This window comes from Ictalurus punctatus, chromosome 29, assembly GCF_001660625.3.
Source record: "Ictalurus punctatus breed USDA103 chromosome 29, Coco_2.0, whole genome shotgun sequence".
In the NCBI taxonomy this organism is placed as follows: domain Eukaryota; kingdom Metazoa; phylum Chordata; class Actinopteri; order Siluriformes; family Ictaluridae; genus Ictalurus; species Ictalurus punctatus.
The window spans coordinates 4,207,222-4,225,942 of record NC_030444.2 but is presented as its reverse complement, the minus strand read 5'-3'; the positions used below and the strand labels follow the sequence as shown (position 1 = coordinate 4,225,942).

At 41.6% G+C, this 18,721-nt stretch overlaps 2 protein-coding genes across 9 annotated transcripts in view; one reads left to right on the top strand and one right to left on the bottom strand.

The window, feature by feature from the left end:
* The window catches only part of ptprdb (protein tyrosine phosphatase receptor type Db), an 86,570-nt gene extending 84,275 nt beyond the window's left edge, over window positions 1-2,295 (top strand). For all 6 annotated transcript variants that reach the window (XM_053677480.1, XM_053677477.1, XM_053677475.1 and 3 more), the window contains one exon: window positions 1-2,295. This exon is cut by the window's left edge and continues 1,054 nt beyond it. The gene's annotated coding sequence lies outside the window, so the exon portion shown is untranslated.
* Window positions 2,296-2,738: 443 nt separating this feature from the next.
* On the bottom strand, window positions 2,739-18,578 carry ptpn9b (protein tyrosine phosphatase non-receptor type 9b). 3 transcript variants are annotated; one of them, XM_017461614.3, is made up of 14 exons: window positions 18,457-18,578; window positions 14,469-14,612; window positions 13,583-13,672; window positions 13,128-13,252; window positions 11,668-11,773; window positions 11,425-11,535; window positions 10,390-11,123; window positions 9,758-9,854; window positions 9,333-9,402; window positions 8,773-8,851; window positions 8,462-8,612; window positions 6,725-6,932; window positions 6,348-6,591; window positions 2,739-4,790 (listed from the first exon to the last, which is right to left on the bottom strand). In XM_017461614.3, exons 1-13 carry the CDS (start codon window positions 18,487-18,489, stop codon window positions 6,368-6,370), a joined length of 2,172 nt encoding a protein of 723 aa, XP_017317103.1. In that variant the 5' UTR covers window positions 18,490-18,578; the 3' UTR covers window positions 2,739-4,790; window positions 6,348-6,367. The 3 variants fall into 3 exon arrangements, with proteins under 3 accessions (XP_017317103.1, XP_047008144.1, XP_017317104.1); XM_047152188.2 differs by having other exon boundaries at window positions 2,739-6,591; XM_017461615.3 differs by having other exon boundaries at window positions 2,739-6,591; window positions 18,460-18,512.
* Between the last annotated feature and the right edge of the window lie 143 nt (window positions 18,579-18,721).

Below are 18,721 nucleotides of genomic sequence, written 5' to 3'. Positions count from 1 at the left end.
CAGTTCCTCTATAACTGAGAGAGTGTTCATACAAACCGGTCGGAGCCTCAGTTATGGAACACCGATCAACACCTTCTGACCAATCGCATTCAAGAATTCAACAGCGCTGTGGTGTAACATTTTACTCCGCCTGTAGTAACGCTTAGTAATAAGAAATATCCCAAATGTTCCGCATGTGAAGGGTTTTCCCAGGCCACCACACACACACGAGCACATGTACAGCGTGGGTGGTGTTTAACGACGAAACGTGAGCGAGAGAGAAAGGTTTTTTTCAAAAAGAAAGAAATAGACAAATTAGCTGGAAGAATCTCGCACCTGAGACGAGCAGAGACGCCGAGGTGTAAAGTTCACCTTAACAAAGCGTATCCACGGCGACGTTACAGTAACCCAGACGATCGTTTCGACAGTAGTAGTGCCTTATCGTAGTTTATAACGGTTCGCTTTCGTTCTACTTCTGTGTACGTAACCGCATTTTAGGTTCTAGACAATTTTGATAAACTAGGACACTACACACGTGCCACACCAAATTTTAATATCGCTTGGATTATATTTATTTATACACACACACACACACACACATATATATATATATATATATATATATATATATATATATATATATATATATATATATATATATATATATATAATGCAAGTGATATTAAAATGTATGTATATGTACACGATGAGCGTCTATCTCGCAGAACACAAGTCACGATTTTTTACAAAGCCATATTAATCGATCCAAATTGAAGCTGCCAAGGCCTTTAGGAATTATTACTACATAAAGTGTATGCATGCACATTTTTGGACTGTATTTGACCTAATTTATGAATTTTGAGAACGTTCATATTTTATATTATTAGTCATCAAAGGGAATTGTATCAGTTTACTAAATGTTACACTAAATCTCTCTCGCTCTCTATTATTATTATTATTATTATTATTATTATTATTATTATTATTATTAGTTTATTGTAATGATCTTCTCTTGCCTCTTGGGGAGCATGCGGTGTTTAAAACTTTAGCTAGTGATGAGGTGCTGCTTTGTCCGTATAGACATCTTCACCTTTTTGAGGATTCACATGCAGGGTTCCTGGATATATGTAAGTTATTCTATATTATATTATAATATAATTTGCACTATAAATGTAAAAAAGGAAGGAAAAAAAAAAAGACACAACCCACCACCACTTCAACACTCGAGCCACAAACATGCGGCGGTCGATCCACACCCAGCGCGTTCGATTGAATGAATCTCGAGCTTATTTTTTGCCATGAAAAGCACACGCCCTCATCCCAGGAACGTAATCAGCTGTTGAGATGTGTTAATGGTTTTTGTGTGTGTGTGTGTGTGTGTGTGTGTGTCGACAGCAGCCTCGGTGTTAATTCACACTGTGGGGAAACGACACACTCTCGCTCTATGCACTACCCGTTCCTCATCCTCGAGCACGGAGCGTTTCCGTCATCGCCGTGGTGACCACAGTCAGTGTGTGCATGTTACGATATACGAGTATCTTTCGTGGTGTTAAAGCTTAAGGAGAATATACACTTCGTAGTGTTCAGTGTTCAATGTTTTCCTGAAGACGAGATGGCGTGATTGTAGTCCTCTCCCGCGTCGTAACTGAACCACAGGACAAGGACCAAGTTTTCTCAAGGACGCAACTTTTCACCAAGAGCCAAAGCTCCAGATGAGTTGAATTTTTTTTTTTTTTTTTTCCCGGCTCCATGTTTGCCATTATTAAACTTTAAAAAAAACAAACAAACAAACAAAAAAAAAATGAAATGAAATTGCAAAAACTCTAAACATCAGCCTAACGTGTCAATTCCGCAGATTTTATTTGCGTATTTCTAATCTCCTCCTGCTTAGATTAACACCCCCCTCCCCACCCCATCTTCCATGCAGTGCCAGGAACGTGAACAGTCCATACACGGACCTTTTTGATGTTTCGTGTAGAGATAAATCACTTCTGCAGTTTGTTTCATCATGTGATAATGACCAAATATCCATTTTTATTGCTTTTTCTTTTTGACTTTGTAAGAAGTTGATGTGAGAGTTTCTGCGATTCGATCCATCCAGTCGACGTGAGCACAAGTGAGGCCTGTCTTCTGTTATTTACCTCTTATTTTGTAGTAAATGTAAATATTTTAGAGAAATAATCTTATGCTTTTTTATTTTCTTACTTTTGTCGTGAGGGGAAAAAAATAATAATAATAATGTCGTGTGAGAATACAGGGGTATTTGTGGAACGTTTTTTTGGTTTTGTTTTGTTACAAATAAACTGGCAACAAATGTGTAAGTGTCTTTGTTTTGTTTTTACATACAATTGGCGGAGAAGAAATTCATTCCTTCATCTTCAGCAAGAGCTTTATCTTTGGTCGTGACCTTAAGACCGTCCACCTACGGGAACATCTTTAGGAGGAAACTCACACGGACACGTGGAGAACAGTGCAGGATTATTCAAACTAATTAACCATTGCACCTTTAAATCCCAGACCATCCCATCTGCATAAGATTAATAAAAATTTTAAAAATTACTTTTACACTACTGACCTGCAATTACCTGTAGTAAATTTACATTTTTAACAGCAACAACAACAACAAAGTTCCCGCTCAGTCATTTTTGTAGTTGTCATTATTATCTGCTTTTGGCACCATTTATTTGTTTGTTTGTTTGCTGTATTTGAAATATTCAGTCACCACACCCTCTCTCCAAAACACACACACTGAGCAGCGGTTTCAGAATAATAGTCATGTTTACTATGACACTAATGCAGGCGGCAGGTATAAAGACCATTACTCAATCACAAAAACATCAGGCACAGATGAGAAACCATTATATATGAAATACAGCTGCATTCCCATCATCATCATCATCATCATCACCACAGCAACTCGACCGCGCGCCCCTTCCCGCCCTCGCGCGCGCGCCTCCTCTTTCCCTGACGCCGTCCGTCCATGCAAGAGTTTCGTTTCAGAAACGATCATAATATACAGACACCGCTTTATAGTGACTTTTGTGATATCCCATAATATTCATAATAGCAGTCAACATCGGGTAAAAATGCTATGTGTAGATCTATAAATATTTCCTCCCACATTCGTGTTTTATTTTTATTTCTTTTCGTCACTGCACGAGTTTAAAACTGAACGAGAAGGCATTGTGAGGAACTGCTCCGAGTGATGGCGAGCGGATTACAAAACGACTTCCGTACTCGTCACATTCGTCTTTTTCTCTGCCTGTTGCTGATGCGCAAATCAAATCAAAATGGCTGCCGTTTTTGATTTGTCGTGTCGTGATGACTCGTCGTCGCGTTGTCTAAACCTGCGTTCCGATACAGCTTTAACACGCCCTGGTCGACTTCTGATGATCGCTCGGAAGGGTTTCGGATAAATTCAGTGCAGCCGAATTCTGGCTTCTGATTCGTCAGAAAGTGAATGATTCAATACGCCACGGCGCCGCGAGACCGATCGCACGTGGATGTTGATGCGCGGGACACCACACCAGGCGCCACGTGAGCGGAGGCTAATAACGAAGTAAAAACGTCGTTATTTGACAGAACGGCGTGCAACAGTTTTCTGAAGACGCTCGTTAGACGTTTACAGAAGGAATCTCCAGTGTCGGCGCTTTGTAACAGTCGGTAAGTTTTGCGTTCTTGGTTAACGTGACGATCCGCGTGGGCTACGCGGCTGGCGGAGGAACGACTGTTTACAGCTGCTAGAACGTGTGTTAACAGGGAGAACGGATTAAACGTACAGTATAACAAGCCGCTCGTTAAGAAATGAGAACATTTCCGAATCGCTGCGGTATAAGAGGAATAAAAGAGTCCTGGACACGCGGTTGTGTCCAGCGCCGAGTGTCTTCATTCCCTGTGTTACACGAGTGTGTAGCTTTCTGTCTAAGCAGGACTAGATTTAAAGGATTGCCCCTAAAAGGTGAAGGGAAGCTGACAGGGGCGTGTTTAAGAAAGCGTATTGGAACACAGCCTCTCCAATTTAATGAATACTATTAATATGTTCTGGTCATTATTAGAACTGAATAACATCCCGAGTTAGCAGGTTTCACGTACAACCCAAAATGTAGTTTCGGCGCGCTAATGGTAAGAGGAAACCCGGACAAAATCAGTCAGCAACAGGCATTCTGGTTTAAAAACAAACAAACAACAACAACAAAAAAACATAATTGTTGATAGACATTCTTCTTTAACTCCCAAAAGCTCGACAGCAAAGTAACATGTCTCCAGAAGTGGCATGAAATCAAAGTCAGTCAGGTGATTTAGTTAGCTTATCAAATTCAAACGTTTTGTTTTCTTCTTCGGCCGTACCGACACACGGATTTCAAATACTGCTGAAATTGTACAGACATAAATAAAAAAAAAAAATATGTAAAAGAAACAAAAAAAAACCCGGACTATAATACAGGCTGTTGTACGATACAAACAAACTGCTGAATGAAAAAAATGACGAACTGCCAGAACAGAATAATAATAATAAAAAAAAAAATTGACACCAGGACAACAGCAAATATACCCCTGAGATGATCGAATATGATCCTCGTACGCGTGTACGTACGAACGTACGCAGGATGCAGTTCTGCTCTTGGAACGAGATTCGCTTGCGATACTTGAAAGCTTGAAGGCACAAATTAAACCCCGGGGTCTCTCCGAGCCCCGGGACTTCACACCGCACGACCGCCGGCTCCGTCCCAATCCACCCGCACCTCAGGGTAAGAGTCCGTAAACTTCCACCGTGATGGTAACGCGGGACGTCAGACTGACACGAGGCCGTGCTTTAGGGAGGAGGAAACGAGCAGGAAGAAGGGTCCGATTACAATTCAGCACTTTTTTTTTCTTTTTCTTTTTTAACAGGCAGTGATACGAAGTTTAAAGGCCACTATTTCCCAAGTCGTCTAAGAACGAGGAGATCGGATCACGACGATGATACTTCGCACGAAATGTGTAGTTTGTCATTGAAAAGAAAGAAAAAAGAAAAGAAAAAAACGTGATTCGAGACCTGTACTAAGCATCGTTTTCAGAAAATAAAATAAATAAATAAACATGTAATGGATCTGGCTAGTTTCTTCATTTCTGCTTCTGGTGATATTTATTTTGGCCCCTAAAATAATTTCAATCTAATGATCTAATCTTAATCTATTCAGTACATGCATGTCCATGCATTTCACACCTTTTTTTCCTTTTCTTTCGTTTTTTTTTTTAAGGTTCTTCAGGTTGTAACACACATTTTCACATTTCAGACCTTAGAAGTTTCCTTTAAACATATTCACTTTTGGGTTGTTTTTTTTTTTTTTTTTTTTCATAAGGAATACACCGCACATTGACCTTCGATATCAACAACAAGATTCTGGTTAACCAGACAGAACCTATTTTTAAAAAAAATAAAATAATAATAATCATTTTTAAATCTCCTATTCCTGGTCACTTGGAGAACATGAGCCCTGGATTCAAGGCCGACCGATTGATAGTCATCAAGTAGAGAAATGAAAAGGATGAAAATATGCAGGACTGGAAGTAGCGTGATGATATTCTAATCTCTTCATCTAATCTCTTCTTCTTCCCCAACATATATCTATACATATATTCATTTTATATTTTTATATATATATATATATATATATATATATATATATATATATTTCTAAATAACATCGAGTATTATATTAAAACAAGACTTTTTCCCAAAGATTATTATGCACAATATATAAATGTATCTTACAAGACTATACAAGGTTGAAGTCACAATGATCATTACAGGTACATCCAAGCATTCGACGCGTTACCTTTGGTTTGAAGGTTAGTTTTCGATAAACGTAAGAATGATAATAAAGGGGAAAAAAATAAACGGACCCAGTTCACACACAACTTACCATGGTGCTGTGACGGAGAGAGAAAGAAAAGATGAATCAAGTTTGAACACTTTCACACTATAAGTGTGAGACAAACCCCCGAGTTACACGAGACCGATATCAGAATATCTCTGACGTCTAGACTGAGAGAAGGGGAGAAATAAACGGGCAAGCTGGGGGATAGTTCAAGTTTCTCGTTCGCTGTGTTAAAGTCGGTTATTTTTTGCTACAGCTCATGCACCAAGCCACGCCTCGCTGAAGGGGATCGCAAAGTGGCAGGTCGAGTGAATCCTCATCTCCGCTCCTTTTCTCTTACTTCTCCCTGCCTTTTTTTTTTTATATATATAGATATCTTCTTCCCAGTAAGGGGACAAAAAAAAAAGGCGAGTAGGAAAGCGGCGCTCCGCCTGCACACACGTGCCTTCTGGACCAAAAAAAAAAAAGAGAGAGAGAGAGCATGAAACTCTCGTTTTCTTTTGGCACCTTGATTCTTACGCTCTCGGTCACTCGCTGTCCGTCTCCAGCTCTGTGTCGGACCACTCGACGGGTGCAAGGCGTCCTGTTTGTTGTGCGTACTCGATCACGGCTCGGTAACAGAAATAATACTGGTCCCACGTCTGGATGCTGAAGGCACGCTGAGTGCGCATGCGCCGCACCGTCTGCTTCACGTCCACCGTGGCGATGTCCTCAAGGCGCGAGAGACAAATGTCCAGCGTGCAGAAGGTACCTGAGAAAAAGAGTTGCAGGTCGAATGACGGATGAACAAAACTTCAAAAGAAGTTAAAAGAAGCTAAGATTTACATGACCCTGTGCTGTTGCTCTCTATATGAGCATGTATACACGGCTGTTGATGAACCTACCCGTCCTTCCAATTCCAGCACTGCAGTGCACGACTATCGGAGGACCTCCGGGAGGTCCCGTCCAATCGGGAAATATCGTCCGCAACGCCAGATCCTGCCTCTGCTTCACCTCTGCCCGGAAATCCAACATGGCCGACGCAGATTTTGGAACCCCGAAATCCGGCCAGCTCATGTACAGGTAATGAGACACCTCTCTACACTCACCGGTCTGTGTGTGTGAGACAGGACAAAAGATGGAAAATGTCAAAAAGGCACAAAGCTTAATAAGGAATAAGACGCTCAGGGCGTGGTGAAGGGGCGGTGCAACACGGCCAGATGCATGTACATGTAGGTAGGTAGTTAGGTAAATAGTTAGGTAGGTATGTAGGTAGGTAGTTAGGTAAATAGGTAGGTAGGTATGTAGGTAAAGAAGAGATAGTAGGTCGGTAGCTAGGTAAATAGTTAGGTAAGTAGGTAGGTAAATAGTTAGGTAGGTATGTAAGTAAAAAAGAGATGGTAGGTAGGTAGTTAGGTAAATAGGTAGGTATGTAGGTACGTAGTTAGGTAAATAGTTATGTAGGTATGTAACTAGGTAGTTAGGTAAATATGTAGGTATGTACTTAGGTAAATAGTTAGGTAGGTATGTAGGTAAAGAAGAGATGGTAGGTAGGTAGTTAGGTAAATAGGTAGGTAAAGAAGAGATGGTAGGTAGGTAGTTAGGTAAATAGGTAGGTAAAGAAGAGATGGCAGGTAGGTAGTTAGGTAAATAGTTAGGTAGGTAAAGAAGAGATGGTAGGTAGGTAGTTAGGTAAATATGTAGGTATGTACTTAGGTAAATAGTTAGGTAGGTATGTAGGTAAAGAAGAGATGGCAGGTAGGTAGTTAGGTAAATAGTTAGGTAGGTATGTAGGTAAAGAAGAGATGGCAGGTAGGTAGTTAGGTAAATAGTTAGGTAGGTATGTAGGTAAAGAAGAGATGGCAGGTAGGTAGTTAGGTAAATAGTTAGGTAGGTATGTAGGTAAAGAAGAGATGGCAGGTAGGTAGTTAGGTAAATAGTTAGGTAGGTATGTAGGTAAAGAAGAGATGGCAGGTAGGTAGTTAGGTAAATAGTTAGGTAGGTATGTAGGTAAAGAAGAGATGGCAGGTAGGTAGTTAGCTAAATAGTTAGGTACATATGTAAGAGGGTAGTTAGGTAGGTATGTAGGGAAAGAAGAGATGGGTAGTTAGATAAATAGTTAAGCCGGTAAATAGGCAGGTACTTTAATGATCCTGGAGGGAATGTAGTTACATTTAATGTTTAATGGAATATTTGTAAAAACAAGTTAATTCCTGTTATCAGTTGTTACAGCAGATATGAACTGTCTTTCCCTCTCTAGCTACTCCTTTTCTTCTTCTAGAAGTTAATAAGAGAATAAATGCTCATCATGTTACTGAGAACATCAACACTTTTTAAATACTGCATTATCTAATTATTCACTCAGCGTGTTTTCTGATTAGCAATGAGTGGGATTTGTTCTGTTGTGGGCTGCTTTTGTTGTTCTTGTTGTTGTTGTGTTATGCAGTAACGGTTGTGTATCTCTGGATTAATGGGCTAAATCGACAGATTAATGAATTATCAACATAGTTGATAGTCACACAACTATTCACAGCTACACACAACTGGGAGAAGATACACAGACAGACAGACAGACAAGCAGAACACATAATGCCTCCATCACCTGGTGGAGGACGTATACAAAAGAGAAAGTATGTACGTACCTGACTATTATAGAGCTCCAGATGTGAAAGTTTAAAATCTTGAAAGATCTCAATCTGGATGTTCCTCACCAGGAAGTACCCATACTCCTCTGTGCGGCCTGCTTCCAGAGGCCAGTACTGTCCGCACTTCACTCTGCCTCGCTCCACGACTCTGTGTGTGTGTGTGAGAGAGAGAGGGGGAGGGAGAGAGAGACGGGGGGGAGATGTAAAGATATTTCTCAGAGATAAGTGTGGGAAATAAGGGAATAGCAAAAACAGTACAATGTGTGAACGGTGGAAAGGAAGATGAGAGGTGTTTCAGCCGTATTTACCTTGTCGTCATGACGATGATTAACACCACTTGCTCCCATACCATTCGCCAGAAATCGCCAAATGTTCTTGGCAAAGGCCCTGAAACCGCAAACATAAAACTCATCATTAGGGCAAACACTATAACGTTCACCATCACTTGCTGATACCAAGCACTTCAATATCTACGACGTCTTAAAATATATGTCCTCTTCATAAGCACTTCATAATGTCCGTATAGGGAAACTAAGCTTCAAGCAGAGTCCCCGAATTCCTCATCGTTGTGATGCCACGACCATGAACAGATGTGCACATGATGATGTGGGAATAAAGGCTAAATGTTGTGCAGTTCCAGCCTGACACGAAGCGAAAAGAAAAAGCCAAAAAACGTTTCCAAAAGATCTAGATATTAACAAGGAAGTGCATCTCTCCCCCCACCCTATATCCCTGAAAAAGACCCCTGAAGAAGCAAAGACTGCTTTTTTGGATGAGGCGTAATATAATTCAGGGTTTGTCCAAAAAAACATGAATGCTGAAGAACAGACTGCAGATGGAATGAGGATGATAAAGAGTGGTTTCTTACCCTGAGTGGCAATGTACGCGTTCGTCATCTTGTAGCCGTCCATGAAACTCGCGTTAATGTAGTCTGATGTCTGGAAGGGAAAAAAAAAAGAAAAAAAAGGTCAGAGGAAGTCAGACTCCAATATACAAAGTATTTTTCAGACAAACTGAAAGAGCAGTTGTGCACATTTGAAAGAATTATGTTAAGATAATAATAATAATGATAAAAATAAAGCACATCTACAAAATACAGGCGGGAATCGAACCCCCAACCCCAGAGGTACAAGGCGAGCGTGCTAACCACTAACCCACACCACTTTCACATAACTTGGCAGAAAGTTCCTCAGTTATTAAGAGGCTGTGAGAACTCTCTTTTCACTGAAATATACTTACTGAGAAAATCAAATAATCAATTCATATATGGTAAATGTTGAAGATGCCGCTGACCTCATCGTCGTCGTCATTGAACGGGCAAAGTCGGACACGGGATTCGTCCAGACAGAGCACGTCGCTGTAGCGGTTTTTGACCTGGTTCGCTGGGTTCCTGTTCAGACAAACATCACACGGTTATTCGAGCTGTTAACATGCATCCAACACTGGGGGGAAAAAACTGCAATTATCTGGCAACATAAACAATCACCTGCATGTCATTGTTTTTACCGTTCTAATGCGTCCGTCGCCCCTGCTCCGACGCGCCCGTCGCTACTATCCTAAACATTCATCACTAACGTACTAATGCACTCATCATCATCATCACGCCTGTGTTTAAATAGCATTAATGTAAAAGATGCTTCCAGTATCCTTGGGTCTTGGTTTTATTTATTCTTTATTTACATTACTTTCTGATTTTTCATTCCTTACTTTCAATAATTTTCAATATTTATTTCAATATTAATGAAGTTTATCTTATTCCAATCTACTCATAATAATCCTAACGTAGGCCTCCTCATAATCCTCATCATCGCATTACTATACCCGTCACTGAGTGGTAACTCATCATCATGACTGACCTAATGTACTCGTCATCATTAATCCAATTTATTCATACTCATCATCATCATCATCATCATCATCCTCACTTGGAGTAATCAAAGGTTCCAGCAGGTGGCTCTTTCCGGATCTCCTCGTACTCCTGGTAGATGCCTTTCTTCTTCTTGGTTTTGACGTGCTGCACCAGCTCCTGCACCGTCATTCCCCCTGGCTCAGCTGTATGTACCGACGCCGTTCCAAGTGGCCAGCTTGTCTCGTGGGCTGGGCTACGCGACAGGGGTGTCGGCCTCGACGACTTTTGAGGAAGGGGCGGGACCCCATCGCTTGCTTCCGCTTCCTCGCCAAGAAAGTCAGCTTCCTGCTCCGTGCCGTTGCCGTCTCGCCGGCAGTCATTCAGGCCTCCCTTTGGTGTGGACAGTGTTTCTGTATTGTTTTTGTGGTGCAGGGGCGTGTCCGGGGGCGTGTCTGACTGAGGGGGTGGAGCCTGACGGCCATTGGCGATGTTGGCGTTCGAGCCAAGTGGTGTCAGGCCATTCCAATGGGTGTGCCGGTGGTTCTGAGGATTAGCGTTGCCGTCGTCAAGGCTGTTCCCAAGCAACGTGGCACCTGGGTTTGCGTTGGCTGTCTGGTTTTGGTCCTGGCAGTAGGAGCGCAGCAGACCATCCAAGCAGTCTGTGTTGCCATCAGTGGAGTTGTTCAGGGTGGAATTAACACATGACTGGATCCAGGCCATGTGGCTGTACTGTGATGAGCCACCCAGGTGCTCTGGGAGAGAGCTGACCGGGATGTGATTGGCCAGTTCATGACCTTTTACTGTACACACCTTAGATGAAGAAAAACACACACCAGCAACCAAGTGGCCATGGTAAATAATATTGGCACAGAGTATTAGCATAACATTAACTAGTCCCAGAAAAAAAGTTACATTACTTTTATATTATTATAACTATTGTAGTGTATCTTTATGAACTTTATATCTGCCACATATGTGCCATATAAAGTTTATTATTATTTATTTATTTGCATTTTGTTACCTGTTATGCCTTCCTTCACAGCTCATTTGATGAACCATTTTTTGAAATCCTCTAGTTAGAGAGTTATTCAAGCAGGGTGCGAATACTTACCCTCTCTCGGAGTTTCTCTCGCACAAAAAGCCGCAGTACGGCGAACGGCGCTCGAAACCAGAGTGGCGACGACACGATGAACACGCACTTTAACCTGGCAGGAAACGCTCCCTGGGTCAAACGGACAGAGTCAGTGTCGGTATCGACGATCAAACAATACAGACAGCTTGCTCTTCTTCGCTGGACAGAAGTCGCCGTCAGTCGTTATGCGCTGTGAGTGCAGGTGAACACCGAGGCACTTACCTTGAGAAGGTTTAAAATTTTGACGCAGAGTTCGTAGTCGAAGTTGGCGTAGGTGGAGTTTGTCATGTCGTAGATGAATATAAGACCATCTCTCTGAGTCTGCAGGCTAAAGAGAAAAAAGGGGGAGGGGCAGTAATCATAAGACCATGAAGAGAATGATTTAAAAGGGTTGTATTATGCTTTTTAATCTTTTCCTTTTGTATCTGCTTGTGCATGTATAAGATCTACAAAGTTACAAAGCTCAGAGTCTCCCACAAAGCAATTTATTCAACCTAACAGAGAACACTGCTCCAGACCCGCCTAAAACGCCTCCATCCAAGTCCAGATATTACTTCCATCAACGTCTACGTCACAATTTGAAATATCAGCATAACGCCGCCGTGATTTTTACATTTTTAATTCGTAATTTTTTTTTAACTGTATTTTATGTTGTCACTTCAGGATATAAAGGCTGTTTCAGTGAAGAAAACAAATTAACGTCGTATCTGAAAGGTAAGAGAGTTACAAAATAAAAACTTACCGCTGTGAAACGTTCTGCTCGAGTCGCGCTCGCAAATTTGCGTCCGATCGATCTGCTCGATCTGACTCTGACTCGGGCTCGAGTAAAACCCGCGAGGTTTGTTTAGAATTGCTTTATTGTTCAGCCTTCGGAAGCTGAAGCTCGCGATTAAGTAACGCTAACGGGCGTTACATTTTTCCGACACGCGCTTGAGGTTTTCAGCCAATCACGACGCAGTGACTCAGCTGGCCAATCAGAGCAACTCTGGGCTTTTCCGAAGGCGGGGCTTTGGAGAAACCGGAGCGTTTCAGACAGACTGGGAATAGAGGTACTGCAATAACGTACAGTATGTGGAAAAAAAAACGTGTTTTTTTTTCAACATTAAAGCATGATAACCGATTCCATTACACCCAACAAAGAAAATAATGCACTTTTAAAACAGCATCATATGACCCCTTTAACCGAGTGCTTTAAATAACCGGTTTAATGATATGTCTGGTGACCTGTTTAATAACTCCACAGTTATTTACGACCTCTTTCGAAACCGAATACGCGGACAAAAATGTCGCAACGACCGAGACGGAATCGGATCGATGCTTTAAACGGGGCACGGCCCGATTCACCCCGAGTTTCAATACTTAATCTGATCACCTGCTACACTTCTGATAAATACTGATAAGTAGCTTATTTGTTGGTGCAGCATAATCCCTATCCCATAATATCCCACTTGTCCTAGCTGAGAGATGCATCCACACCTTTTTCAGGAAATGTAGTCATCAAAAATGGCTGATTATTCCCCTACAAGTTCCCCTCCATTTTAAACATTTTGCTTTTTTTTTTCCTTCCTTCAAAACGTCTTCGGTAAACAAGTTAGTTTGCTTGTTTACTGGAAGGAAAGAAAAAAAAAAAAAGTTCTGTGCAACTTTATTTCTAGTGCATTGAAATCAGTTTCAGTCTCTACCTCTCTATGGCTTTGTCCAGCTGATAGATGATGGCTTGAAGAACAGCCTTATGGGTAGTGAAGTCAGGACGGTGGAGACGAGCAGTGAAGAGCGCCAAGGCTGCACCCTTAGCGTCACGCCCTGGCTGCAAGTGCACACACACACACACACACACGCGCGCGCGCTTATAAACACAGGACCACGCTGCAGCTGTTTACTCATAATGCACATGAACTGGAAGATGAACACAACACGTACAGCATGAACCGAACAAACGCTTCTGCTGTACATGACAACACCATTAAAATGTAAACAATAACTCAAAATCAACATGCATCAAACGTTCAACCGAAACATCTGAACGAACACTTTATGACTTCCGTGCGTTCGCTTATTAACGATGTAAGGAAGCAAGGTGAATTTTATTTTCAGTTTCATTTCGACAGACAAGAATCGCTCGTCACAAACGACTCACCAGGACCGTAAATTTGCCACTCAATAACTCCGTCCTCAAAGGTTCTTCATGTGGGTTAATATTGTAGATACCTTCCTTTATCCTAGTATTCTGAAGAGACAGATATGACACACACACACACACACACACACACACTCCAGTTTGTCCTGCTGCATTTGTATTTAGAAAACGTAATCAGATACGTTGTGTATAATCTACGACAGTCTATTTATATTCAACAGTAAATAACGTCTGGAACAATCACACACATGTTGGAGCAGCGTTTTCCATCTTGGGATTTTTTTTTTATATCCATTTTTAGACCGGCTGGCATTCACACTGTTTGGCCCAAAATAAACCGCGGGATTAAATTACTCCGAGCCGCCGGAACGCTGTCCTGAACGCCACAATTCACAGAATTCGTGTTTAGTTAGTGTTACTAGTAGGACAGCAGGCATTTCAGGAAGCCTTTCCAGGCTGCTGAATCCAGTGAAAGGATTCTAAATAGGATTTCCATATTCTGTCATCTCGGTTGGCATCCAAGGGACTACCCACAATGCACCAAGAAACCCTATCCCCATGATTTTTTGATTTCCCCGCCTTACACAGAGTCTGATGGGAATTTTCGCCAACTGGTTTGCACAAACAAATCTTCTAAATAAACAAATAGGGAAATATTTGGTGTGAAAAGGCACTGAAGCTGTTTTATTACCCCAGGAAAGAGCAACGAACATGTTTTTTTTAAATTAAATAAATAAATAAATAAATAAATAAGCTGCATTACCAGCAACACTCATACTCTGTACGGAGCGAACCACTAATGATGTCTAAGTCTTGTATAACTCTGCTATCAGGGATGCAACTCTACACTAAAACCTGTAGACCGACACCGTGAGTAGGACTTTACCTTGTAAGCCTGGAAGAGGTCTATGGCTCTGGAGACGTCGAACTTTCGTGCCATGAGAAACTTGACGGCAGTGATCTGACTGACGAGGGTGGCGTTCTGCGACTGTTCCCTGCATCTTAATTCAGCCAGGAACTCCTCCACCGCCTGACACACACACACAATATTCAAATATGTTCACGACGTGCCGTGATGCCATTCATGACCAGCAGTGTTAATGTGAGTGATGTGCTGTCCCGTTTCGTTACTGTGTTAGTCCATGTGCTGTGAAAAAGACAGCGGGAGAATCCTGAGAACCAATCCCGGTATGTGTATTAGACGTCGACTGATTAATCGGCACTGATAACCGATCACTGGAACTATTGCTTATACGCAAAAATCCACACCAACAGTTTTTCCCCAGTTGCGTCCGTTGCGGAGCGGCTGAAAAGCATCCTCTGTCATTATTATACGGTACGAGAGCGGCCTCTAGAGGTGAAATAAAAACCATCGCTGACTAATTTTGCTGTGTTATTTGAAGTGTTTTTTTTCATTGATTTTGGATCTCTACTATTATTTGTTATATGGAGTGTTACTTTTTGGTTCAGTTTGGATGTATATCTTTTATTTATTTAAATATTTATTTATTTTTTTAAATATATATTAATATTTTTTCATTTAAAAAAAAAAAAGGTACAGTACATTTTCACAGCACCGTCCGTACTGTTTATTTCTGTAATAAAGTCCAGCAATATTTTACTTTGAGTGTTTACATTCGGTATCAGTTTGAAAATCTATCGGTTGATTATCGGCAGGTCGGTACCGTCCGACTCCATTATCGGTAAAGTCCGCCTCTAACGTGCAACGTTTCAAGGGGCCACGTTCCAAAAACGACTACATTCTTAATCGAAAGGCTTTCATTTTAACGTTACGAAAAGCACAAATATAACACGCACAGCATGGATAGTAGTGAAGGAGAAGCACAGTTTGTATTTTGTAAATCCCTGTGCATTTTCAACACCACTTATAACTGAGTTTCATTTCTAAAGCCTAAGAATGTGATCAAGTGCTTATAGCAACTAAATGAGACGTCATTCTGTAAATTTCAGACCGGTTCTGCTGCAACTAGATATCTGACCTGCATTTCAAGCCCTGATTCATTCGATTCGAACCAGACAGATTCTTAACAAAGGCAAAAAAAAAAAAAAAAACACCACCACCACCCGATTCATTTCGCTTGCCGTGTGTGTGTGTGCACGAGGTGAACCGTTTTCCGTACGACAAATTGGCTCCAACCAAAGCTTTGGGGCCGACTCATAATTTTTTAACTCCCTGGAATCAGTGACTCTTTCAGGACGTGAACCGGAAGTCATCGAGTCTCCATCGGACTTGACGACCTGACCCACAAAATATATTCAAATGATATAATGGTTGAGTCAAATGAAAACCTTTTTTGGGGTTTGTTTTTATTTTGCAGTGTTTATTACAAAAAGGTGTCAGAAAAGTGCTTCAAGGTGTTCCAGCGCTTAATAAGAGTTTTGGTTCAACTCGCACTCATACACTGTGTACGCTAAAGCTAAACAACGGACCATTTATCTATCGATACATCTCACAGACTAGCCGTTCGTTTCAGACCGTGTTCATTTTCAACTCATCAGACTGTCGCACAAAGGACAGAACTGTTTGGCCAAAGGACCACAGGAGAGCTAGAAACCGCTAGACAAGTTGGGAAAATGAACACACAGCAGGTAGTAAGAATGATTATGGGACAAACAGAGGTATTGACTTCCTCCGTTTCCTCACATTCCCACATCAAATGATCATAAACTGGAATATGACGTGGCACGTCATGACGCCAGCAGCGTAGTGTAATATGAAGAGTTTCCACACTTTAAAGGAGCCTGTGGATTCAAATCTGATCAAAATAATACAAAAACAATCCCGTGTAAAGCTATTATAACTAAACCGTCAGAGCAGCAGATCCATCCGCCTTTTCTTTCACGACGTCTCATTAGAAGAAACCGGGGATCCTAGAGGACGATCCTCATCATACCGCCTTCAAATACAGGAGCTAGGAACTGTATATAGGAACTGAGCAAAAAAAATCAAGTCCGACGCAAAGCCGTCGTATAACTCGCGGTTCTGCCGATGAGAAAATAAAGACGCTGATCAGACTCGAATCTTTTGCATGCAATGCGAGAACAGCATACGCCTCCACGTCTCCTGGCCACTGACGGTGCAGACGTGATCATGCACTCTTAACTAGCTCGCCATATGTTGAAGGCAAGCTGAAGATAAGGAGGATAAGGGGAAGTGATCGCTCGGTAGTTACGAAATTAACGCCGCATTTACACTACATGGTTCCAGTGACCCGATTCTGATTTTTTCCTCCCACGTGGCGTAGATCGGATATGACCCATGAACCTGTGAGCAGGGGGAAAAAAGCACACGTATTCCGATATTCTCCAATCCGTTTCAGGCACCATTCATATGTGGAAATAAATCTGATGCGTGAACCGGATACGTGCGTTTGCGTCTGCCATGTAAACGGACAGATCTGATATTCCTCCTTCAACTGCTTGACGCCGTGGCATCCGATGCGTGTAAATACGTGTATCTCTCCTACTATACAGTAGAAAAATAGGCGGTTTCGGACACAGCCGTGCTCTCGTTTGCCGTCAAACGGTTGAGCGCTGCCATGATGTTAATAGTGTGATTAAGGTGTTTACATGTCTGTAACGCACGTCGATAATGCGACTAAAACAGGAATTACTCCATGTGTCTTTATTCCGTTTGTGTTTACTTCGAGTATGACTTTAACCGGATTAAGGTCATCAGTAATCTCTGTTTACATGCTAGTTTCTTAATCAGAGTATCGTCTTAATATCGGATAATCGTTGTCCGTGTAAACGTACTGAATAACTCTGTTTGTCGTGAGCTTTGATTTTTTGACTCTTTGCAGATTTCATATATATCTATCTATATATTTTCTAGTCAGTATTGTGTTGGTACGTCCCTAATTATTTCTCAGGAATAGGACATAAACCATGTGCACCCTTCTCTCAAACTGAAAACATAAATATGTGCCATGAATATCGTGATGAATTGTAGAACCGACTATCAGGACAGAACCCTTTATTAAAGAGAACCAAACAAACAAACAAACAAACAAACAAACAAATAAATAACACCGACTTCTCAGGTACTGAGCAGAGGAATTACACAGCATTCATTATACAGGTTTAAACAACTACACGAGATTTGCAAGAACAGCACTGCTAGCACTGTTTTAATCTTCTATCCTTGGACGTTAATGACAAATGAAGCGTTATAACCGGCTTATGTGCTGTACAGACGCGTATACATGAGTGAAACATATTTATAAATAAACACTATAACTGAATCATTAGCAGGAATGTTTATGACTAACAAGCAGCCTCCGGTCTCCATCCCTGACTCAGGGTCAATCCTGATCCGCCTTGTGTTAGACGTGTAGTGCACTAGATGAGACGTACTTAGCGTTACTTTACACCCTATTTAGTAAACCTACACAGGGATTAGAGAGGCATTTGGGATTCAGCCTTACTAATGCAGACACGCTAACAGGCTAGCTAGCTGTTAGCTGGTCCAGGAGAGTTACATAGGTCTCACTTTTGAGAGCACGTTTTGCGTCTTAAATCAGAGGAATATTATATCTGCGTGTCGAGAATTATTTAACAGCTTAACTATCAAATATATGAGCGTGCTATTCACAGGAGAGTAGTTAGCCTTGTAGCAAGCGCGCTGCCGAACACAGGTAGCTAGGCTAATGTTAACGTTACCGTTACCGTTAATAGCTAGAAAACAGCAGCTGGGCCGCGTCGTTCACTACAAACTATGAACCCCGTTAAGGAAACAGTTAGCCCTCGTACTGGTCAGTTACAGTGCGACTTAAAAACGCTGATGAACCGTAACCGCAGAGCACGACGGATGCATAAAGCGTGCATGGAAAAAAAACTTGAAGGTGTCTTACCACCTCTTCTTGGGTTGTCAGGGCTTCCGCCATCTTGAAGCCTGAGCAACGTTTACGGGCGCGCCCTCGATTGTCGTGAACGCGCCGTCTTCGTGTGCTGTCAAGTGAACGCGCCGCTCACTCCCGAGGAAAAAAAAGGAGCGCGCCTAATTCATCCAAATCAAAAACTACTACATTTACACACCGAATACGAGTTCAACTAAACTCTGTTTCAATAACAAAGCATCACTTTATTAAATATTAGAGCGTATGTGCGTATTTTTAG

What these genes read in the sequence shown, in the direction of transcription:
- ptpn9b (XM_047152188.2), bottom strand. Translation starts at nt 18,489, where the DNA reads ATGGCGGAAGCCCTGACAACCCAAGAAGAGGTG. An exon ending in AAATTTTAAACCTTCTCAAG is followed by an intron (nt 11,536 to 11,667) that starts GTAAGTGCCTCG and finishes CGTTTGACCCAG; the next exon opens with GGAGCGTTTCCTGCCAGGTT. An exon ending in GGAACCTTTGATTACTCCAA is followed by an intron (nt 9,855 to 10,389) that starts GTGAGGATGATG and finishes TTGTCTGAACAG; the next exon opens with GAACCCAGCGAACCAGGTCA.